Genomic DNA, 25,216 nt, shown 5'->3' on the forward strand with positions numbered 1-25,216 from the left:
ATTTCGTAATAAAAAGGGATGAAAATGACAAATTAACGACATTCTTAAATGGACAAAGTGTCAATTCTGAGTTCGGTATAAGTCTGGCTTGTTTCTTGCACGCGCTGTACACGATAAACGAGACACACACACATCGCCGGCCACAAAAACGATGAAGTTTACAAAAAACAACACATGACATTGCGTGCTTCTGTTTGTCGTGGCTGGCAGTTGAACCATGGAAGTAGGTCTTCTTCTTCTTCCGTGAAAGTACAGTCCACCATCTGGTGTATTGCGTACTGTGGTAGTTGTGTGCATGCGAGGGTGTAGACATATACAGTGCAGGTGGGTGAACAGTGAACGTGCGGCTAAAAAACAGCTCAGGCTGACCTAGCGGAGCTGGACTGACTGTACACCCTGCTTAAAACTAGCAAGAGTTGTACAGGTTGGAGAACAGTGTGAGTGGTTAATGTTTAGCAAGGTGAGCTTTAATTTAAATAGAATAATATTTATTTGTGTAAACCAGGCTGCCATATAATCATAAAGATAAACAAAAAAGGGCAAAATACAACATTAATTTATTGAAAGTTTCAACTCGAAATCACACTCGACATGCTCGACCAAGTCTCAGTGTGAGGCGTGACCATGGGCATGGGTCTCGATAATTATGGTCTCATTCACACTGGCCACTGGCACTGCACTTTCATCCTTACTAAAAACTATTTGGATAACTTTCCGTATGGCGCCACCACTTTTTCACTCATTTTTACAAAAAGGGATATATCAATCAGGTAAATTAGATACTATATTATTTTATTTCGAATGAAAAAGTGGTGGCGCCATACGGAAACTTTTCCATCAATTGTAGTCCCGGCCCCGGGGGACCCGGGACTAGCGGCGACTTGGCTCGGCGTGATAGTCCTGGCCATGCCCCACTACTGCCCGGCCGGGCGGGGCACTTGTTTTTGGTACATCCCCGGCTATACACTTGCCCCGGCATGCGGGGCATATTATCACAACTTCCGCACTATCCCGGCCCCGACATGCGGGGCATTTAGAACAAACCCCGCACGATCCCGGCCTCTACATACGGGGCACTTGTTACAAACCTTGCACTGTCCCGGCCCCGACATGCGGGGCATTTGTTCCGACTGCAGCTATTTACCCCTTGGTATTTTTATTAATGTTTTGGGAATATCACATACATGTATAAACAAACATGGTTTGTTAATTTGTTTGCAAGAAATGTGTTGAGTAAACAAAGATATCAAAGATATGTTGTTTGATTTTGTGTTTTGTTTACAATGGGGTCCTTACTCTAGGAAGAGTGGGCCAGTGCATGTAACGTAACCGTGGAATGATCCCCTACTCTTTACAACAAGGTCTACAACAGTCAACATTTTGAAATGCATTTAAATCCTTTTCTAAGAAAGGTAAACAGCTTAATCGTGGCTGTCAGAGAGCATTTAACAAATCAACTTGTAATGAAATTGAGATATATCACTAATGAGTGATAATGGTAAAATCCCAAAATAAGTGGGGTTTCAAATTTGAACTAGAATATTTCAAGAAACAAACTATACAACCTCGCCAAAGACCCCGCTATTGTCCCGGTAGGGCGGGGAAACAAATTATACAGCCTCACCAAAGACCCTGTTGTTTTCCCGGTAGGGCGGGGAAACAAATTATACAACCTCGCCAAAGACCCCGCTATTGTCCCGGTAGGGCGGGGAAACAAATTGTACAACATCACCAAAGACCCCGCTATTTTCCCTGTAGGGCGGGGCACGGTTTTTGCACATCCCCGTCTGTGTCCCGGCTACCTCTGCCAAAGTCCCGGGTCCCCCAGGGCCGGGACTACAATTGATACGTGCATAACATTGACAAACTAGGCATGTATTTGCTAGGTTAGGTAGGCTACTTTACTTAGCATGCTTAGTACTACTAGGTGGTACTGTTTTTAATTACTTACTTTTAACTTTTGATAGAGTCAAGTTAATGACAGCAGTGTTTTGAGTTGAGCGAAAGTGTTGTGTTGACATGGTTGTGAAGAAGCAACTCTCGTTCATGTGTTGATCCTCCCAGCGGTGTAGCTCAATAGAGGGCTACGATAATATTGCAACAGCGCTTTTTTTGCGTTTGGTTTCAATGGACAAACCTAGGATAGTGAGGCAGTTCCGGCTTTTACCAATTGCCGTTAGACACGCCATATTTTACCGTATATTCCATGAGAGATAGGTGTTACCGAATATATATATTTTAAACAAACTTGACGTATTTTTTGCTAGCACAACACCCGGACTTAGAGCAGCTTATAAAGCAGTACTTGATATGGTACGCACAATAGGTTGCTATGGATTGACCAATCAGAATTAAACTTAATCTATTGTAGACGTGTAAGTATTTACAGTTCCTCACAGTTGTTTTTAGTGCAGATTGGTAAACTACATTAGTAAACTACATTAAATTAAAATTTCAATGGGTCTTGTAATTTGCAAAGTCTACATCTACATCTATTCAGCTACTTGTCAAAGCCTATAATTCAGCATCTAGACAAGGGTACAACCAGGACAGCCATATATTTAGCTACTTGTCAAAGCCTATAATTCAGCATCTAGACACGGGTACAACCAGGACAGCCATATATTTATTTAGGTGTTACTGTGGAGGTTTACGTTATAACCTCAGTTAAGAACAACATTTTCATTAACTGCATTGATTGATGGCCCAATTCGTTGCTCTTGACTATGACTTGAGACAAAATTGTCATGTGCATGGGTGGGTGCCATTCCATAGTGCCAATTTTTACAAAGAAAACTTTTGTGATGGTAACATGAGCTTCAATTTAATCAAATTTGATATTAATAAAATATTGCTTCCTTTACAGATGGATCTGTAAATTTTGTTCTACTCCTAGTCCTACAAGCTTCTACACTATTTCCAGATAATTGAAGATTTAGTCTGGATCATGCGACTTGACTGAGCAGCTGAGCTGATCAACCAAGATTTAAACTGCACTGGTACACATTCCACTGGTTCTCACCAAGCCATGGATCATATTTGGCTTATCATCATTGGTCTTCTCGTCCACATTATTTTCTTCATCTCTATTTTTGACATTTACTTCACATCCCCGTTGGTTCATGGAATGACCCCTCATGTGACACCCTTGGAGCCCCCGGCTCGTCGCTTGGTGTTGGTTGTTGCTGATGGGTTGAGGGCTGACAAGCTTTTTGAGTTAGATGAGATGGGTCACACGAGGGCGCCATTTCTCAGGTAGATTATTACGAATACAAGCTGAGGTCAGAGAGCTGCATTTATTTTGTGTCTCTTTAGCCCATTTTTATAAATAAATGAGAGAAACTTGTCATTATTCATTGCAATGCAAGAGCCACATCACACAGCATAGGCTAGGTAGAGTAAGTCAGTGGTCAGTTGTTGGCTTCAGCAAGGGCTATGATGCCAACAAGTCATAATTACTGTTCAAAGTTATTGAAGCCAGGAGTTGTGGTCAGCTATACAACAGCAGGCAATAGAGACTGTATATTTACAGAGTTTATGAAAAATGCCCACCACGCAGCTTCCAGGTCTGGCAAGCTCCTTATCAAGACTCATTGGCTGGAAAATAAGGACAAGACTTAAACTAAATTATTGTCAGTCCTCCTCTTCCAGAATTTGTTAGAATAAAAGGATAATGAATATTTCCCCTGTAGGGCCACAACTTATTGAGAGCACTGAAGAGAAAATGTTTCATTGGACTTAAGACACAAACTTACTGAGCTTCGAGTATGTATGTTGATTTTTAACCACAAGAATTCATGAAAGCACTGACGAGAAAATGTTTCATTGGACTTAAGACACAAACTTACTGAGCTTCGAGTATGTATGTTGATTTTTAACCACAAGAATTCATGAAAGCACTGAGTATATAATAGTGTTCTTTTAAACTAATGCGCTTATTAATTTTGACCTTAAAGGAGCATGATTGAGAAGCAAGGATCATGGGGCGTATCTCATACAAGAGTCCCAACAGAATCCAGACCTGGCCATGTTGCACTCATCGCTGGGTTCTATGAAGATGTTAGCGCTATTGCTAAAGGTAAACAGATTAATGCTTTCAAAGGGAATGAGGCTCCAAACCGAGTTTTATCAAACTGCATATTAAGGACAAATTTAATCACAAACTGTCCACATGATATGGTATGATGGTGTTTGTTTTGTGTTTCTACTGGTTATTAAAGATTACTACCTGCTACATGGTGCTTGAGACTATTCTTGCTTCTAGAGTAAATGTGGAATGAGTAGAAGACTTCTCTATTTATGTTCAATCAATCTTTTTTCAATGTTTATATTTTGTATTCAAGATAAAAAATTGGTTAAATAGCTCCTAGATGCAATTTTGCCAGATAAATCAGGGTTGGACTGTAATAGATGATACAGCAATGACTTTATGGTGAGTGATTTAATTTAGTCTTGATAATTGTAATTTGTTTTGTAACTGATACTTTGAAATATCTGAAGTTAGTTGACCATTTTTTGTTTATACTTGTTTCTGCAGGATGGAAAGAGAACCCAGTAGAGTTTGACTCAGTGTTCAATGAGAGTAGATACACATGGTCATGGGGAAGTCCAGATATTCTACCTATGTTTGCTAAAGGTCAGTAGGCAATTGGTCTAACGTCCGTCGATATATCAAAAATACTCAAAAACTCGATATTTTTTTGACATCGAAATCGCCGATGTCACTTTTATAATCATATCGTAATATCGGATTTTCGATATATCGAAAATTTCAATGTTTTGAAAATTTCGATGTTCCTAAATGATATCGAAAGTACCAAAAGAGTGTCCGATTGTTTAAAAGAAATCTGTGTTTGAGTATTAGAAAAGCCATCGTCGTTATGTAGTTTCATCATTTTGAGTTGCCCTATAAAATAAAATACGTTTTACAACCAAGTATGTCTGCTTGTTCTTTGTGTTTTCGCCATCAGCCGCTGGCCCGCCGCAGAAGCTCACAACCCCGCGGCGAGCGCGCAGTAAAACGTCAAAAGAAACCGCCACTGCTGCCCCAGCCTATCGGCAACTTCCCATGATTGCGCTTGTGATCAAAATATATGCGTCTTCATCACAGCATTATTGACTATGCAAAAGTACCCCGCAAAAACTTCCCCGAAACAACAAGACAAAACAAAACAAGGAAGAAAACAGTCTTACGTTATACAGTAAAATAATCTTTATATCAATCCAAGGTATCGTAATGGTGTCATTTTGGTCAAATAAAGCCTGCACGTTGTGTTGCTGTCGTAAACAAGCTAACATTTCCGAGGAACTATATGCTTTGCAGACCACGCTGTCGGTGGCTATTGCGTGCGTACCAGCGAATACTATGCTGTTGTACGGTTTAAGCGTGCACACCAGCATTGGTGGTTATTGCAATTCGGGGGGGAAACCCGTTTGCCCAAGCATGCACAGACACATGCAGTCTTTGGTCAAGGCGGTATCGCGTGATGCACTACGTTATTTCGACAATAGAGGGCGTTCTAACATTCAATGTTTATTGCCTTAATTATAGAATGCAAAGTAAAAAGACTACGAGCCTCTATTGGAGACTATGTGACTGCATGCTGCGTGCGTTGTATGTGATCGCGGAGTGGTAGGTCTGTGTTTTGCGGGACTTTCTAGTGATTTTTTTTTCGATGATTATCTCAACCATTTTCAACCGTAAAGGTAGTGTAACATACCAACGGACATTTATTATGTATCTTACAATATTGCCGTGAATTGTCGTTATTTTGGAGGGCATTAGACTCTGAAAAAGTTTAGTAACTAATTCATTTAGTGTTGACAAAGTTTGAAGCGCCACGCTCCTAACACACTTCACTCTCCACATAGAACAGCGGGCCTGTCTACCTAAATGTAGTTCTAACCGCACCAAATTAAAAAAGAATTCCACACCATACCAAAGATCTCAATCAACTCAAAGCCGCCCGCCCGCGCCCGTCGGACAACTTGATTGACACTTCTACGTCAATGCATCGGCAACTGACACCTTAATGTCGGCGAGTCACGCAACTCACAAAGGCTCTGTGTCATTTTGAGACGGCCAATGATGGCCAATCACGAATCGAGAATTGTGGCGAGCGTTCACCAATTGGCCAAGCCAGCGGTAGCGGCGATCATACTTTGTTGTAAAACCAGAAATAATCGGGGCGGGACTACTCAATTTGAAATTGTTTGAACTACAACCAAGTTTAAACAGGTTTAAATGTAACCCTAATAAAATGTCAGTCTTCGGTACATATATTTCTACCTCCATGAGTATACCAAGTGCTGTTTTTAGGCTTCATCCTTGCGCGCGGGAAATACTCGATATATCAAGTATACTCGATATTAAATTTTCGATATATCGGTTATGGGGAAAAACATAGATTAAACTGATTACTGTGATGTTTCAATGAGCCATTCTGGTTAAAGGTGTGCACAGCAGTTTGTACGTATGCATTGAGAAGAAAGTAACTTTAGATTCAGAATGAAACTTGACAGAGCTTAGAACCTACAGCTACACATTTATTTCAGGAGAATAGCAATCTAGTAGAAATTGACTATTGACCCCTTGCACAAGGTTCAAAATGGTGGAAATAGTAGATGGCAATGTACAAAGGTGCGTTCCAGGTTGTGTAAGGGGTCAACAGACTGGTGAAAATGATTAGTCATGTGACTTACTGAACACCTTTAAGGATGCTTTGATCATCTGTGTCAATGCGAATTTGTAATTTGGATATGAAAATCAAACGTTTACAACATTAAAATCCATTGATATTTGGTCTTGTGTTATTGCCAACAGGTGCTTCAGGTAAACATGTGATTACTAATACATACCCAGCGGGTTATGAGGATTTTGCTGATGAAGATGCATCCAGGCTAGATACTTGGGTGTTTGACAATGTGAAGGTAAGAACAACTTGGCATGTACTTAGGAAATGGGTCCTTGTTCTACATCTCAGCAAAGCAAGAGTGTATGGATGAGAAGAAGCAGAAAGTCTGCTTTCACTTTCCAACATCCCCATATAGGAAGAACCAGGTCGGACACACTGGTGGCACATTTACCATGAAATTATCTGAAGAAAAGAAAGAGGCTGGCTACAGATTAATGGTACAATAAGCAGTTTAGGGGCAGTATACATGACAGAATATAGTACAACACATGATGCGTTGGCTACCAATCAATGTAAAACAATAGATAAGTGGTAAGCATATGCACTGGTCTAGATAATCAATGTTAACCTTGTAAGATATGTATGTGTAGCATTCCAGTGTTGATTAACGATTGTTGTTGACTTGTTTAATTTCAGAAATTTACCCAAGAAATAAAACAAAATAAAACGCTCAGTCAAATGACATCATCCAACCAGATTGTTTTCTTTCTTCATCTACTCGGCATCGATACTAATGGTCATGCCCACAAACCATTCTCAGACGAGTATTTGACAAACATCAGGCTTGTGGATTCTGGGATACAAGAAGCAGTTGATGTCTTTGAAGAAGCCTTCCATCATGATGGGAAGACGGCCTATATTGTAACTGCAGATCATGGTATGACTAACTGGGGTAAGTATCCCAGTGGATTGTGTGGATTCTGGATTCTGGATTCTGGGATACAAGAGACAGTTGATGTCTTTAAAAAAGCCTTCCATCATGATGGGAAGACGGCCTATATTGTAACTGCAGATCATGGTATGACTAACTGGGGTAAGTATCTCAGTGGATTGTCTGGATTCTGGATTCTGGATTCTGGGATACAAGAGGCTGTTGATGTCTTTAAAAAAGCCTTCCATCATGATGGGAAGACGGCCTATATTGTAACTGCAGATCATGGTATGACTAACTGGGGTAAGTATCCCAGTGGATTGTGTGGATTCTGGGATACAAGAGGCTGTTGATGTCTTTAAAAAAGCCTTCCATCATGATGGGAAGACGGCCTATATTGTAACTGCAGATCATGGTATGACTAACTGGGGTAAGTATCCCAGTGGATTGTGTGGATTCTGGATACAAGAGACAGTTGATGTCTTCGAAGAACTGGGGTTAGACTCTCAGTAAATGATAAACAACTCTGAAGGATAGTGTTTTCTTTAAAAATGTCAAGGTGGCTATTTTTCATGCCAAAATGTTTTTGAGATTTGTCAAAGTAAAGTAAGTTTCCTGACATGTTTCTAGGTTCCCATGGAGCTGGTCATCCTCATGAAACTCTTACGCCCATTCTGGCCTGGGGGGCAGGGGTAAAGAACCCAGCACCCAGCAATACTCACTTATACCCAGATGGGTTTACTCAGTGTAAGTATTCAACCAACCAATAGATTTTGGATTGTAGTATTTGTAATGTATTCTTCACATGGGATCCTTAAGGCAGGTTGCGCGATGGCCGTGCGATGGAAATCTTAACGCGCGATCTTAAAAAGACACAGTTTTTAGGCCTCAGCCTTAAGGGTGCTCACGAGATTTCCATCGCGCGAGACCATCGCGCGACCGACTATAAACCGGCCATTACACCCAACTTGGCCTGGGGAGCAGGGTTAAAGAACCCAGCAATACCCACTTATACCCAGATGGGTTTATTCACTGTAAGTAACACTAGAGTGGAGACTCTAAGCAATTAAAAATAATATATTGTTTTTTAAAATATTTACACTTGACCTAATTATTCAAATACACTTATTATGTTCTAAAAACAATTGACTTATAACGTTTCTTGTAGTGTGGAAGTTATCTCATCTTCAACGTCAAGACATGAACCAAGCGGATATCGCCCCGTTGATGGCATCATTGATAGGTGTCCCCTTCCCGTTAAATTCTGTGGGTGTGCTCCCCCTGGGTTACCTTGACAACACTGAACATTACAAAGCACATAGTTTATTGAGTAATGCTTTGCAGATATTGGCTCAATATGAGGTGAGTTCAAACAGAAACATCATTTTTCTTTTTAACATAAAATCCAAAACTTTATTGTATAAATAGTTTTCCCACTTCCTATTCTGTTATTTCCACTTAACCATCCGTATTTGTCTCTAATGCAAAACGTAAAGTAGTGGGTTGTGGGTTCAAGTCCCACACAAGTAGTACGCCTGTATATTTTGTTCACATGACTCTGGAAAGCACCAAGTGGTTAATACACACTGGTGTCTGATAAAAATATCATAACAAATTGAACAAAGGTGTTATAATTCAAATAAGTGCAGAGAATAGCCCCACAAATCAAACTTTAGTCATCATGATCATCTGTGCCATCATTGCAACCACTCTTAACAGCGATTCCAACCATCATTCATTTCATTCTTGCAATTTATTCTATCACAGGTTAAGGAGGAACACATGCAACGGACAACATTAGCCGTTTTCTTTAGTCCTTTTCAAAATCTGTCAGGAGCAAAGAAAGCTGATCTTTTGAGAACTATACGCAATTTGATAACAACCAGCCAGTTTGATAAAGCTGTAAGTTGATCTTATTACTATTGATTTGGTGGGAATTCTAAAGATATTTGCTGTATAAACAATCCCTTTGATAAGAATCAAAACTAAATAATTTTCTAGCATGTTGTACTTACTTTTTTGATCAATTCTTTTTTTCTGATTTGTGTTTGTCTAGATCTCAATAACTCATGACTTGATTGAGAGAGCTTTAGAAGGACTTAACTACTACCACAGCTATGATAGATTTCTATTAGGGTAAGTTGAAATTTAAAAAATTTGATTTTTGCAGCCCCTTTTTATTTGTCTTACTGGTGTTGTAAGTTTTGCAGATCAATATACCACTAACCAGGACCATTCCCAACCCTTACCACTAACCAGGACCATTCCCAACCCTTACCACTAACCAGGACCATTCCCAACCCTTCAAAATCAATATACCACTAACCAGGACCATTCCCAACCCTTACCACTAACCAGGACCATTCCCAACCCTTACCACTAACCAGGACCATTCCCAACCCTTCAAAATCAATATACCACTAACCAGGACCATTCCCAACCCTTCAAAATCAACTGCATGGTTTTGCAGATCAATATACCACTAACCAGGACCATTCCCAACCCTTCAAAATCAACGGCATGGTTTTGCAGATCAATATACCACTAACCAGGACCATTCCCAACCCTTACCACTAACCAGGACCATTCCCAACCCTTACCACTAACCAGGACCATTCCCAACCCTTCAAAATCAACTGCATGGTTTTGCAGATCAATATACCACTAACCAGGACCATTCCCAACCCTTCAAAATCAACTGCATGTTTTTGCAGATCAATATACCACTAACCAGGACCATTCCCAACCCTTGCCACTAAGCAGGACCATTCCCAACCCTTACCACAAACCAGGACCATTCCCAACCCTTACCACTAACCAGGACTATTCCCAACCCTTCAAAATCAACTGCATGGTTTTGCAGATCAATATACCACTAACCAGGACAATTCCCAACCCTTCAAAATCAACTGCATGGTTTTGCAGATCAATATACCACTAACCAGGACCATTCCCAACCCTTCAAAATCAACTGCATGGTTTTGCAGATCAATATACCACTAACTAGGACCATTCCCAACCCTTCAATAGACCACTAACCAGGACCAATCCCAACCCTTCAATATACCACTAACCAGGACCATTCCCAACCATTCAATATACCACTAACTAGGACCATTCCCAACCCTTCAATAGACCACTAACCAGGACCAATCCCAACCCTTCAATATACCACTAACCAGGACATTCCCAACCCTTCAAAATCAACTGCATGGTTTTGCAGTTCATTATACCACTAACCAGGACCATTCCCAACCCTTCAAAATCAACTGCATGGTTTTGCAGATCAATATACCACTAACCAGGACCATTCCCAACCCTTCAAAATCAACTGCATGGTTTATTTGATTCTGTGCACTCGTTAACTGACTATGATTGTATGGGAGTCCCACAGTTTGTGTGTTGAGTCACTTAATGGTGTTGTATTTTGTTAGAGTGGGGAAGGATTCTACTAGTGACTAGTGCTAGCAGGGTTAATGTTAGTTTGTCTTTGTTGTTCTCCATCAGAACCAATATCATGATGGGCTATGTTGGTTGGATGGCTTATGTTCTACACTTGGTTCTTATCTCCCACACTTTACTCCTCCAACAAAGATCCAAGTAAATCCCTTATGGGATCAGACATACCACCATAATCAGGATCCAACAGTTTGTTTGTTGAGTCACTGGATGGTGCTGGATTTTGTTAATAGTGTTAATGTTAGTTTGTCTTTGTATTTCTCCGTCAGAACCAGTATCATGATGGGCTATGTTGGTTGGATGGCCTATGTTCTACAATTGGTTCTTATCTCCCACACTTCACTCTTACAACAGAGACAAACAACATCCAACAACCGCATTCATACAAGCCTTGTTTCCAAACGATGGATTAAGATTGGATTTGTCTTGCTTGGTTTGATGATTGTAGCCTTGTTGGTTATCCAGTCTTCACCATGGATGTACTATGTGTATTGTTTAATGCCAGTACCTCTATGGTTCATTACTGTCAAGCAGTAAGTATGAGATTCTTTATCATACCTTGAGATTTATCAAAGACAGAAGTTGCAAGGGTATCAGTTGGTCTGGTGCCTGGCAGAACAACATAAGGCTATAACTGTTGCTAGTCCCATGAAGAGGTCATTTTATAATATTGACTGAAAAATGGCACAAAAATATTCAACTTTTCACACATTGTTTGTTGAAACAAATCTGTGTACATTAATTGCTTAGAGCCTTTTAAAGCCCAGGTACTCAACCAGTTGATAATAGTCACGACACACTTAATTGATCCTATTGATTGGGGTTTGTATAATGTTGAATTAATTAAATGCACCAGTAACAATGTATCTCCAAGTTACTGGGATGAAGTTTCCATTTCAACCCTATTCCAACGCTATCTTCCTTTATTTGTATTTTCAAACAATATATTTCAGTTTTCCTGTTAATTAAATTCAATATAAGTCATTATTAATGTATATTCTAATGTCACTCATTTCTTTCTACAGGTGTGATTTATTTTACAGTGCAGCTTGTCACATGATTTCCTCTATTGGATCCTTGAAGCTGATTGGCTACATCTCCCTTGGTTTCATTGCCATGGAGATAGTTGTTCTCAGTATGTTTTGGAGGGAAATGATATCATTAGGTCTCGTAGGAATCACCTTATGGCCTTATTTTACAGAGCTCAGAGTATCAAATTGGGTGAGTAAATACGGAATACACCTCATTCAGTTGACTTTGTGAATCTAAAAGGGATCTTAAAATACAAGTGTGGGTAAAACTTGAATAATATTCTTTATCCCAGATGCGCATTTCACATGTAGTTAGTGCATTTTTAATTTGTACTGGCAACTAACTTTCATCTGATAGATAATATGCAAAGAAAATGTTGTGACATTTATGGTTTCTTTTCAATTTGATTGCATTCAGGGTCTGTTAGCTGGGTGGACAACATCGTGTCTATCTGTAGCTGTGTTTCCATTACTACCAGTGGTTGGAAGAGAGGCTAATATTAACTTAGTGTAAGTAAGCTGTTCCCATTCCAGGGCTGAATTTCATAGAGCTGCTAAGCATAACTGTTTGCTTAGCATGAAATTTCTTTCTTGATGAAAACAGGATTACAAACCAAAATTCCATTTGCTGCAAATTGCTTGTTACTGGGTTTCAGCTGTTGTTTGCTTATCCTGAAAATCAAGTGGAAATTTGGTTGGTAATCCTGTTTTTATCGAGGCAAAAGTTTCATGCTAAGCAAATGTTTGTGCTAAGCAGCTCTATAAATTTGGGCCCAGATCTTTGTGTAATTCCTGTGTAATTTTACAAACAGTGTGTCATCTCTAGACAAATGAATCCCGTACTCACTGCCACTCATGATAACCCCTACCCACTGCCACTTCTACCAACCCTACTTCCCTCTCCATACAGAACTATTGCAGGACTCCTCTTCATCATAAGTAGCATCGCAGCTTTATTCTACATCCATTCACATCACAGATCACATTCTACAAGCATCAGTACTCTACAACTCTGCATCCTGGTTATAGCAGTCTATGTTGTGAACAGCACCTGGGCTAGCTTGGCTAACAAGCGAGGGCTCCCTTTTATAAACCAATGTATGAGTTGGATTATATTTGCTTCATCATTTCTTATACCAGGGTTGATGCCATTGGATGTGATGTCGCGTTTACTAAGCACTGCAATGGCATTTGTTGCAGTATTTCTATTGACTAGTACATCGTATCCTTTATTTCTAATGTATTTCTTGATCTATTCTCATCAGTGCTAGTAATGCAGGCTGTGAAAGTGTTCTTACAGCAGCTTGCCAAAAAGACAGATTTACTAGTGAAGACAAGTCTAGATCCTCTCCAAAAAAGTCTCATGAGTTTAAGGCACTGGACAAGTTTGGTAATTGTCAAAGACCAGTATTCTCACTTGATGTATCCCAACTTAATTTTATAAAGTAACAAGCCTGTAAACATTTTGGGCTCAATTGGTCATCACCCTTGTTGCACAAATTTGTGTGCTTTCATACAGATGCCTGAGAAAGACTCTCGAATTCAAATATTTTAATAAATAACATCTTTCTAATTAACTACGTTACTTCAGAAGGAGTCATTTCCCACTAGACAGACCCTCTCTAGAAACTACAACATTCGATTTTGTTTTTGTTGTATTTCCTGACCTTTGTGATTTCAGACATGAAGGGTTGTTTTGTATAGCACTGTGTTATCTCATGTTATTTTGGCTTCTATGTGAACATCGTTTGTCTCACTCATCAAAGATTAAGGTAAGACTATCAAAGATTAATAACGGCTCAATTTCAATCTAATCAAAAGGATGTTATGGAAACACTCAAAACAAAAGTTGGAGTTAAAGTGTTAACAATATTTTATTTATCAATATAAACCACAAGGAAAACTGACTAGGTTTCCCCTGGCTGCCGCTTCCCAGGTTGTATCGTAATTTGGGTGTGATCCCTGGCTACATGGCAGGAAATGGTTGTATGGCTTCTGACTGGCACCCCCGAACAAAGATATTGAAAAATAGGGACACTGCCAACATAGGGCTAGATAGCTCAGTTGGTAGAGTACCGGCACGTTAATCCGGAGGTCGTTGGTTCGAAATCCCACTCTAGTCAATTCTTTGTTCAACCCCAAAAATCAATCTTTTATTTCATAAATAATTTAGCAGTATATGTATTTAAACGATGCAGAAAAATCTATTTAGATCTATTGAGTAAAACTGGTGTATCTTCTGCAAACTGTGTGATGTTTGTTACATTGTTGATATTCATGAATGGTTGAAATCAAAATTCAAAACGTATTGAAGGTCGTACTTGATACAGAATAACATTATTTCTCAAAACCAAATCGCTTGATACATACAACAACTGTTTGCCAAATAAATTGAGATTCCTGTTTTTGTTTGATTACCTCTCTGTTATTAAAATAACGTGTTTACCTGGTCTAATTTGATCCAGTTAATAGATTTATCATTTGGTGAGGAACTGACACTTGAGAGCGGACCTCAGCGACGTCTTGTTCTGGATGATCTTCGCTGTGCATACTTCTTCATATTCTTCATCTTAACAGCATTCTTTGGAACAGGAAATATTGCTAGTATCAACAGGTTAGTCAGTATCTAATAAGAGAGTGTAATAAGGTCTCACCATCAGCCCCTCTAACTGATTTCCTCTTCAAGATTTCACAGTCGTCTCATACTTAAAAAGGGCTGTGTTAGCCATAGAGTTATATATAAGAAGTAGAGGGCGCACTGGTTAGTCGGTATCTAATAAGAGAGTGTAAGAAGGTCTCACCCTCGGCCCCTCCAACTGGTTTCCTCTTAAAGATTTCCCAGACGTCTTATACTAAAAGGGCTGTGTCAGCATGATTGTAGTAGGCCTGTGGCTGTACGTGGAAGTATGAACCTAACCTAGTTACTAAATACGACTGGCTGTTGCGTCACTAAAGATGCTGTCATTTGCATGGATGGAAGTATGAACCTAACCTAGTTACTAAATACGACTGGCTGTTGCGTCACTAAAGATGCTGCCATTTGCATGGATGGAAGTATGAACCTAACCTAGTTACTAAATACGACTGGCTGTTGCGTCACTAAAGATGCTGTCATTTGCATGGATGGAAGTATGAACCTAACCTAGTTACTAAATACGACTGGCTGTTGCGTCACTAAAGATGCTGCCATTTGCATGGATGGAAGTATGAACCTAACCTAGTTACTAAATACGACTGGCTGTTGCGTCACTAAAGATGCTGCCATTTGCATGGATGGAAGTATGAACCTAACCTAGTTACTAAATGCGACTGGCTGTTGCGTCACTAAAGATGCTGTCATTTACATGGATGGAAGTATGAACCTAACCTAGTTACTAAATGCGACTGGCTGTTGCGTCACTAAAGATGCTGTCATTTGCATGGATGGAAGTATGAACCTAACCTAGTTACTAAATACGACTGGCTGTTGCGTCACTAAAGATGCTGCCATTTGCATGGATGGAAGTATGAACCTAACCTAGTTACTAAATACATGCAAACTCTGGCTGTTGCGTCACTAAAGATGCTGTCATTTGTGATGTGACGGTCAGTAGGTAAGCATTACATATGTGGCCTTGAGAAGATATGAGGTCCACATAAGGCAGGGTTTTGAAACAACACTATGTGGACTTACATCCAAACGGTTTAGAGTGACTGAAACAACACTATGTGGACTTACTCACATCCATACGGTTTAGAGTGACTGCAACAACACTATGTGGACTTACTCGCATCCATACGGTTTAGAGTGACTGCAACAACACTATGTGGACTTACTCGCATCCATACGGTTTAGAGTGACTGAAACAACACTATGTGGACTTACATCCATACGGTTTAGAGTGACTGCAACAACACTATGTGGACTTGCATCCATACGGTTTAGAGTGACTGCAACAACACTATGTGGACTTACTCATCCATACGGTTTAGAGTGACTGCAACAACACTATGTGGACTTACTCACATCCATAAGGTTTAGAGTGACTGCAACAACACTATGTGGACTTATTCACATCCATATGGTTTAGAGTGACTGCAACACAGAGATGTGTGTGCTATAACTGGGTTAGAGTTCTTCCATGTACAGCCACAGACAGTTTATCATGACAATTATAATCTCTGTTTATGTCTGTTTGATATTTCAGTGATTTACTCGTTCTCCAGTCTTACTCCCAAATGATCATTGCACTATGTCTATAAGTTGTTCACAATCAATGTAATGTTTCCCTTTGGTTCCCTGACTTTAATTTAGTGACTCCTCAAATAATCATCCTAGACCTTTTACTTTGCGTTATATTCTTCTGTACTGAGCCAACAAAGAGTTTTATTTCTTACTTCCATGGTATTGACTTTCATGTCAAATTTGAGTGTTAAACCTTTGCTTTATTGATTAAACTCAATGTTTGATTCATTTTCAACTGTTCCTTTATTTATAGTTTTGATACCGCTTCAGTCTATTGCTTCTTAACTGTCTTCAATCCATTCATCATGGGTTCATTAATGTTATGGAAGGTGAGTTATCCTCAACACTAAACTGGAAAAGTGTTTTAATATTCAAAATTGCCCATTTTCAAATTCTTTAAAGGCAGTGGACACTATTGGTAATTACTCAAAATAATTATTGGCATAAAACCTTTCTTGGTGACGAGTAATGGGGAGAGGTTGATGGTATAAAACATTGTGAAAAAAAAAAAAAAAAAAAAAAAAAAAAAAAAAAACGGCTCCCTCTGAAGTGCCATAGTTTTCGAGAAAGAAGTAATTTTCCCTGAATTTGATTTCGAGACCACAAGTTTAGAAATGGAGGTCTCGAAATCAGCCATCTAAACGCACACAACTTCGTGTTGCAAGGGTTATTTTTCTTTCATTATTATCTCGCAAGTTTGTGATCGATTGAGCTCAAATTTTCACAGGTTTGTTATTTTATGCATATGTTGAGATACACCAACTGTGAAGACTACCGGTAGTCTTTGACAATTACCAATAGTGTCCACTGCCTTTAAGACACTGGACACCTTTGGTAATTGTTAAACACCAGTCTTCTCACTTGGTGTATCTCAACAAACATACATGTATGCATAACATAACAAACCTGTGAAAATTTGAGCTCAATTGGTTGTCGAAGTGGCGAGATACCGATGAAAGAAAAACACTCCTTGTCACACGAAGTTGTGTGCTTTCAGATGCTTGATTTCAAGACCTCAAAATCTCATTTTGAGGTCTCGAAATCAAATTCTTCCTTTTAGAAAACTTCTCTGAGTCACTTGAGAGAGCCATTTCTCACAATGTTTTATGCTATCAACAGCTCCCCATTACTCGTTCTGAAGTAAGGTTTTAAGCTAATAATTATTTTGAGTAATTACCAATAGTGTCCACTGCCTATAACACATGTTTTTTGATCTATGGACTGTCATTCTTAAACCTATAATCCCATTTGTTAATCCTCAGATTGTGATCCTATTTCTGTTGGTAACCTGTACCTTCAAGGCCATTCATTTACTACAGCGTCTACCGAATACCAGTCTGTTCTTGGTGGTGTTGCTGTTATCAGATGCTCTGGCTTTACAGTTCTTCTTTCTAGTCAAAGATTCTGGTTCCTGGTTGGACATTGGGACAAGTATTAGCCATTATGTGATTGTCATGTGCATGATTATCTTTGTCATGTTACTGTTGGTACTTGCTAGACTTTTCACCACTACAACCTTTGGTATAAGCGGCTTATACAAGACTCATAGGAATTAGAAAGCTACCATTTTGGTGATTCTTTGATTAAAAGTCATCAATCATTGGCACTTTTACCCCAATTCCTAAATGACATCCAATTGCAATTTAATGTATGAAATGAGCCGAACCCAACAGATTGTGGTGCCATGTAAGAAGTGACGGATAGTTGAATTAAACAAGATGGCAAGATGAAACTAAAGTGTCCTCTTCTGGAAGCGAGACATAACTAGTTGAGGAGTACATCCCAGTGATCCAAACACATCTTCAAAAATGTCTTCATGATTGGAGATGGTATTAGAAGGGTTTGTACATAATGGATGCAACATGGGAGAAAGTATGCTTCATCCTCTGTGCCCCCCCCCTTCCCCCCACCAAGCCCCTCAAGAGTTGCTGTCCATCCCCTCTCCCACTGAAAAAAAATGATTATGTTTGTTGAGTTGTTAAGACTGTTTATAGAACTAAATAAAGAAGGCCTTTTTGTATACAAAATACTGTGTTGCCTTTTCTTTCTTCGTATGTGTGTGTTGAAAAGTATTCCTACAATTTCGTTGGTGACTTTTTTTTAAATTAGATAAAAAAGCGACTTCATTTAATGTGTTCACCCGCTCCTCCCATATCCAGTGAAAAAATTAGAGTAATGATTAAAATGTCACTAATAAAAGAAATGGTTCACAGGAATAACCTTATTTCAAAATGACCGCGAAAAAGTTTAAGTATAATAGAAGAATATATGTATATGAGATTCCTCGAAAACTAAAACCAGCCAGAAGAGCAGATGGTGTTCAAAATATTGTATTTTTCACAACAAATATGCAGAATTATCATCAGCTGGAAATTATGGATTAGTTTCATTTTGAAAGGTTAAGGGCTGTCCGCCTGACTGCTCTAGAAGTCGAGAAAATTGAACTGTTAATTGCTTATTTTAATTGCCGCGATCGAAATAAGAATCATAATATAAAACATGACATCTGGCTACGAGTTCAACTAAATAATTAATACACTTATTGTAAAGCGTTCTTATAATTATAATTGATTAAAATGCACCGTTTATTCATACTTAAATTAGTTATAAACTGAAGGTTGCAGGTACAACCTTCGATCTATATATCTATTTATTTAAACAATTTTCTTGAAGATTGCTTGAAGTTTTCATCATTGCAAGTCTGTGTAACCCGGAAAATGGGTACACTTACAAAAAGAATGAATAAAGCTAAATAAAAATGCTAACTATGGGGGCACTCGCTTGAACAATGAGAAAAAAACCAAGATCGGATAGGGCTAAGACGCGAGGAGATGCAAAAAATAGGAACAGTGACTCAAAGTGTAGGTTTCAAAACAAAACAAAATAACTTTATTGACTATAAACCAAAAACCTTTAGACCGAAAAATCTTGATCTAAACCTTCTTCCTTATAAACCTTAAATTAAACCAGTCAAACCTAAACCAAGATATTTAACTGAGACTCAAAAACCAAAACTAAAATACAAAACACAGTTAAACCCAAATAAAACTAAAACTGAAACACAGTGCTAAAGAAAAGTTACAAATTAAAATCAAAATGGCGTTAGAATACCGAGTCCAGAATAGCAGAAAATATTGAAACAGGCAAAATTACATGATGAAGAAAATCAATACTTGAAGAAGAGAGCTAAGAACACATGTGCTCCCTGCGCTGCCAGGCTGCTATCTGATTATTTACATGTATATACAAGGGTGGGTCACAACTACCAAAGGATTAAGAAACTGTTTACCAACATGTAACAAAAGACTTCTAAATAACAAACTACATGTACATGTACAGGGGTGCAATAAAACAGCTGATGGGACAATGTAAACAGGAAAGGGCAATTAACTAGAACCTGGAATTAACTAACTTGAATAATAATAGATGTTAATAGATGTTAATAATAATACAATGAATTTTCTACCCCTACTACATCTGCATGAATTGTATTCACACTTCAATATTGCTCTGCGACCTCGTTTGACATTGATTTGAGAGGTTTTTGTTATTGAGGATATTCCTCAAAATCAACCTTGTCAATATTTCCCCCTATTTTGCTTTTGAATTATTAATCCTGCCCCTCATTTTTTAAATACTATTCGGTTATTCCGATTAAAATGTTCTGTCAATATTGACATCTCTATCTCTGTCAAACTGTATTGTAATACAAACGTAAGTCAAGAAATCATCATACACAACAGACAATGTCTCTATGGGGACGCCCACACGTTCCCCACTCATCGTGAACGAACCTCGAATATTCCAAGAATATCACGTTTTCCTGTCGTCACCCTCCGCGCTACCTACCAGTACCACCCCCGTAGTTATCCAGAATGGTACAGAGAGGAAATGACGTAGCAGTAATCTGACCAATCACACAAGGCAAGAATAATCAGTGCATCATAATGTGGGCGGGGCTTATTGAGTATTTCCGGTGTGAACGAGATGAACATTGAATGAATGGTACACTACGTCACTTTGTTAGTCCTCCATGGTTAGTCCATAAGCACAGAGTGAGCTTGAACAAGTGCATGTGTGTTGTCAGTTGGGGGACTACGTGAACGGTCTTAACTCAACGCGGTATTTTAACACTGTTTACTATTGGAATTTACGCCGTGAACTACTACACTGTTGACGTTGAATTTCCATCAGTTTTTCAACCACGCTGGATAAATAAGAAAGGACTTTAACATGCCGAAGGTTGTACCGGACCAAAGGGCTAAGTTCGAGGGAGATGAATTGTTTAGAAAACTTGGTCGTGAGTCTGAGGTAAGGTGTTATTTGTGTCAACTTTTACTTCTGTAGTCGAGAACTAATGACCTAGGCCTGGGGAATCCCGGAAGTTCGGTTATTAAACCGCAAAGAAAGACACTTTTTATTTAACAGTACCATTGTGGTGGCATTGTGTATGCTTTGTATAGGCTCCAATGGTCCACCTGTACGGACGACGTACAATGGCGGTAGTTGCCTTTAATTCATACAAATTAGACTGATTTATTTTATGGCACACGTGTTTTGTGAATTACCTCCTTACAGTTTATGCATGTGTTCTAAGGTTGCGTAATATCACAGGCAGCTTTTGTTTGGGTTTAAGAGTATGTTTTTGGGTTAGTGTTATAATGCATTATAAATGCATTATTATTATTATTATTATTATTATTATATGTTGGCCTTATGTATTGTCATGGAGATTGTACCAATCTTTTTGTACACAAGTTGTATTTTATTTAGACCAGTTGTATTAAAGGCAGTGGACACATTGGTAATTACTCAAAATAATTAATGTCATAAAACTTCACTTGGTAACGAGTAATGGGGAAAGGTTGATAGTACAAAACATTGTCAGAAACGGCTCCCTCTAAAGTGACGTAGTTTTCGAAAAAGAATTTGATTTCGAGACCTCAAGTTAAGAATGTGAGGTCTTTAAATCAAGCATTTATAAGCACACAACTTCATGTGACAAGGGTGTTTTGTTCTTTCATAGTTATCTCATAACTCCCACAACCAATTGAGCTCAAATTTGCACAGGTTTGTTATTTTATGCACATGTTGAGATACACCAAGTGAGAAGACTGGTCTTTGACAATATTACCAATAGTGTCCAGTGTCTTTAATAGGGGTCCGGTCCAATGGGTATAGGAGGAACAAGTAGGCAGGCCTTCATGTGTTCCTTGTTTTATTATGTGACAGTGTGTTTACAAAGAGAATGACAACATGTATATCTGGAAACGTGAGGATTCAGGAACACATTCATTGTTTGAACCAGGAACTAGAGGAAGTCAAGCATATCAAAAGTCATCCTGATCCTTCCTCTATAGTCTGATCATCCTCCATTGTCTCAATGTCTCATACTACATACTTCCTAGCCTATAGTTATTGTAATTTACATACAAACAATAGTAACCATTAAGAACTGCAACTGCCTCAAATTAATGCCTTGTAAAAGTTTGTATTAAAATAATGAAATTTTACGTTTATATTATTATATGCCTCTCAAAAAAGGGTTTTGTAGATGTTGAGTTACTAAAACGTAAACAGACAAAATAGCTAATCAATCTTATCATGGTAATGATGACATGTGTGACAAGACTGTGTTGTTGACAAAGCGAATAAAAAAAATATGTCATTATGAAAAGAAGACTACAAAATGGTCGATTTCTACACCTGTTTAACCATGTTCCCTTAATTGGGGCCGTCAGTGCTTCAGAACATTGACCTACTGATCATATAACGCACTTGCATGTCTAGATCCAAACACTCTTGGTTACATTCTCAATGACAGTTCCAATATTATATGAAAGTTTTATTATATGATTTCGTGACTAATAACCAGACTGGTATTCTTTGAATTGATTTCCTTTTCTTGTCTCTCATTACAGATTAAATATACAGGTTTCCGTGATAGATCGCATGAAGAACGTCAGGTCCGTTTCCAAGCGGGATGTCGCGAGGGTCACGCGGAACTAGTAAGCATCCCTCATTTCATTTACTTAACTTGATTATAGGCCTAATGCTTAATTTGATTACACTATAATTGCATTGTTTTTATTTCATTTGTTTAGTTTTTTTTTTTTTTTTTTTTTTGCTTTCACTTGTGTGTAGATTTAGTTTGGTTGGGTTTTATTTTATATTGGATAGGTTGGGTTTGGCTTTTAAAGACAGTGGACACTATTGGTAATTGTCAAAGACCAGTCTTCTCACTTGGTGTATCTCAACATATGCACAAAATAACAAACCTGTGAAAATTTGAGCTCATTTGGTCATTGAAGTTGCGAGATAATAATGAAAGAAAAACACCCTTGTCACACGAAGTTGTGTGCTTTCAGATGCTTGATTTCGAGACCTCAAATTCTAAACTTGAAGTCAAATTCGTGGAAAAAACACTTCTTTCTCGAAAACTATACGTCACTTCAGAGGGAGTCGTTTCTCACAATGTTTTGTACTATCAACTTCTCCTCATTACTCGTTACCAATCATTATTTTGAGTAATTCCCAATAGTTACCATTTAGTTGATATTTTTGTCGGGATTCGTTTTGATTTGATTGAGTTACTTAGTTGTGAGTTGATTGGTTGGATTAGTTATGTGGACTGTTGGGGTTGCTTTGTTTTTGGTTTCTGGCTTGGCTTAATTGATTGAGTTTTAGTTGTGATTGTTTTGGTTTGAATGTATTGGTTTGATTTGTTGGCTGGATGGATTGCTTTGATTTTGTTTTATTGGATAGGGTTTTATTCTTAGCCTCCTAGCTTGATTATTGTTCATGTTTTAAAGTGTGAACATTTGCGTTTGTATCTCATTACTCTATATAGTACTATTATTCATTCCATTCAATTGACATCGTTGTAAAGCAGACAGCTCGAAAAAAGTAGCAACCCAAAATTGATTGTACTCTTGGGGGAAATAAAATAATAATTGTACGGTCCGATGGTCCGATACTTTGTTTATAACCTCGCTACTGGCAGTACTCCCGAGTACCACACGAGATATGTTGCTACAAAGCAAGCCTCTGATTGTTGTGTGTTGGAACATTCAAACAGCAATCAGCTACGGGTTTTAGCGAATGAAGGCTGAATTTAATCACCCAGTGCAAACATTGTCAAGGCTAGTGTTTTAACCCCGTTTTGGGTGAAGGTCGTTTTCAGGATGTTTATTGATGACAATCAGTCAGCAATTTGTCAGTACACAAAGGGGACTTTTTTCATTCAACTGATGTCATGAACTATGCAGCCAAACCAAATTAAGGTCATTTTTAAAAGATGGATGAAACTATGGTTTCAATGTGTCTAAGTGTTACAGGTGTTCGCCTTCAGGCGTTAGTGTATACGTGCTTCTAAATGCAATCTCGTATTCACGATTTTGCTCAAATGTTACCCTTCTATATGTTGTTCTGAACTTCAAGTCTTATTAATTTAGATAATAATGTCAAACTTAAAAAGTTTGCCTTTGCAAGGCATTTATTGTTATACCCGCATCATTTATTGCTCCATGCCCGAATCTAAATAACCATTTTAATGAAGTATTCTAAGCTTCTTAATTCAATGGTTTAACCTCCAAACCATTACCAGCATTGTTTGGTTCCATCCTCAGGCATTTTCGTCAACCGGCACCAATCTACACCTTCAATTTTTCCCAACAAATAACCATGAGAACGGCAAAACAGACAGATTACTTAACAGAGAATACGTCGATTTTGACAGAGAAATCGGACGGGTAAGTTTTTTTCTCATAATAATTGTCCATTTATGTGATATGTGTTCTCATGAATGGTGGCCATGAATGATTTATCTTTCCTTCATGTGTGGATTATGATATATTGTCAATCATTTCTACCACACCTCGTGTCGTGGTCACGAGTTGTGTTTTCAAAAAGCCACAAGGGACATCTTGAACTATGTACACAGAATACTTTCACTTTCATAAAGGGTACCATTATAAACTTCTTAAACTTGTATCCCTTGAATTTTGAACAAAAATACACTCCAATTGTTGCGACATGCTTCCAGCAAGCCTATGTAGGTCATACACGGGACATTAATTGTTTTATATTTATGATTAGTGTAAATAGAAAACAATTTTATATGTTTTATAGCGTAAATAAAAAACAATTTCAGGAATTGATTTTAATGTTGTTTTGTGTAAAATAAATGTCGCATCCCCAAGAAAATTGAAGATAATTTTTGTTCAAAATTAAAAACAATACTTCCATCAAATGTTTTTTTTTTAAACTCCGGTCAGCCAGCAAGGTTTTTCTGACCTTCGATTAACTGTTTCATGTCTGACCGATACATGAAGGAATTCCTTCTGGCAGAGGACTTCCCTCGTGGCTCACCATGATTCACATTGATTGAATGATGGCTCACCGTGATTCACATTGATTGAATGATGGCTCACCGTGAAATGCATATAGGATGGCCCGATATTGTATGGCGGAACCCTGACCAAGCATGACCCCTCTCATAACTGTTGCTCACCCTAGCCCTTTCTAATTTGTTAATTAAATTGCTCCTATTAAACAATTATCGGCATCCACAAAATTGTTGAACCTAAAAAGTAGCTTTGTCACCTCTTAGTTCTTGACCGGAGTGTTTTGGTTTAACAAAGTCCGTATAGGCACAAAAAGAATATCAAGCTTCCATGCACACACACACAGCAAGCTCCCGCCGCGCCATTTAAATTAGTCACAGCATTTCTCGGAAGTGTTCTTATTATAATATGCATGAGTAGGCGTGGTTACATTACACGTTGTAATAACCGCCCACACATACATGTACATGTACTTGGTACACTGTCGTTGGTTCATCTTGCGCTGATTATCATATCGCTGTACATGAATAACGTGGCGATACCATTGTTATTAGAGGGGGTGGCATATTGTAGTGGGTGGTGAAGTATAT

The 25,216-nt window shown here is 38.5% G+C and overlaps 2 protein-coding genes across 3 annotated transcripts in view; both read left to right on the forward strand.

Annotated features, from left to right (window-relative positions):
* The first annotated feature begins 107 nt into the window (after nt 1-107).
* On the forward strand, nt 108-18,286 carry LOC117289066 (GPI ethanolamine phosphate transferase 1-like). The gene is made up of 18 exons (XM_033769999.1): nt 108-460; nt 2,867-3,255; nt 3,957-4,078; nt 4,538-4,636; nt 6,824-6,930; nt 7,332-7,587; nt 8,197-8,313; nt 8,735-8,928; nt 9,334-9,468; nt 9,623-9,702; nt 11,295-11,558; nt 12,051-12,246; nt 12,475-12,566; nt 12,967-13,278; nt 13,738-13,828; nt 14,522-14,670; nt 16,535-16,610; nt 17,544-18,286. Exons 2-18 carry the CDS (start codon nt 3,029-3,031, stop codon nt 17,835-17,837), a joined length of 2,811 nt encoding a protein of 936 aa, XP_033625890.1. The 5' UTR covers nt 108-460; nt 2,867-3,028; the 3' UTR covers nt 17,838-18,286.
* Nucleotides 18,287-20,317: 2,031 nt separating this feature from the next.
* LOC117289091 (core-binding factor subunit beta-like) overlaps nt 20,318-25,216 on the forward strand; it is a 28,559-nt gene continuing 23,660 nt past the window's right edge. For both annotated transcript variants that reach the window (XM_033770046.1, XM_033770048.1), the window contains exons 1-3: nt 20,318-20,592; nt 22,203-22,289; nt 23,910-24,032. In XM_033770046.1, coding sequence (XP_033625937.1) covers nt 20,515-20,592; nt 22,203-22,289; nt 23,910-24,032 — 288 coding nt within the window. In that variant the 5' untranslated portion in view covers nt 20,318-20,514. The remainder of the gene's footprint in view (nt 20,593-22,202; nt 22,290-23,909; nt 24,033-25,216) is intronic.

Source organism: Asterias rubens, chromosome 4 (genome assembly GCF_902459465.1).
Source record: "Asterias rubens chromosome 4, eAstRub1.3, whole genome shotgun sequence".
NCBI classification, from domain to species: Eukaryota; Metazoa; Echinodermata; class Asteroidea; order Forcipulatida; family Asteriidae; genus Asterias; species Asterias rubens.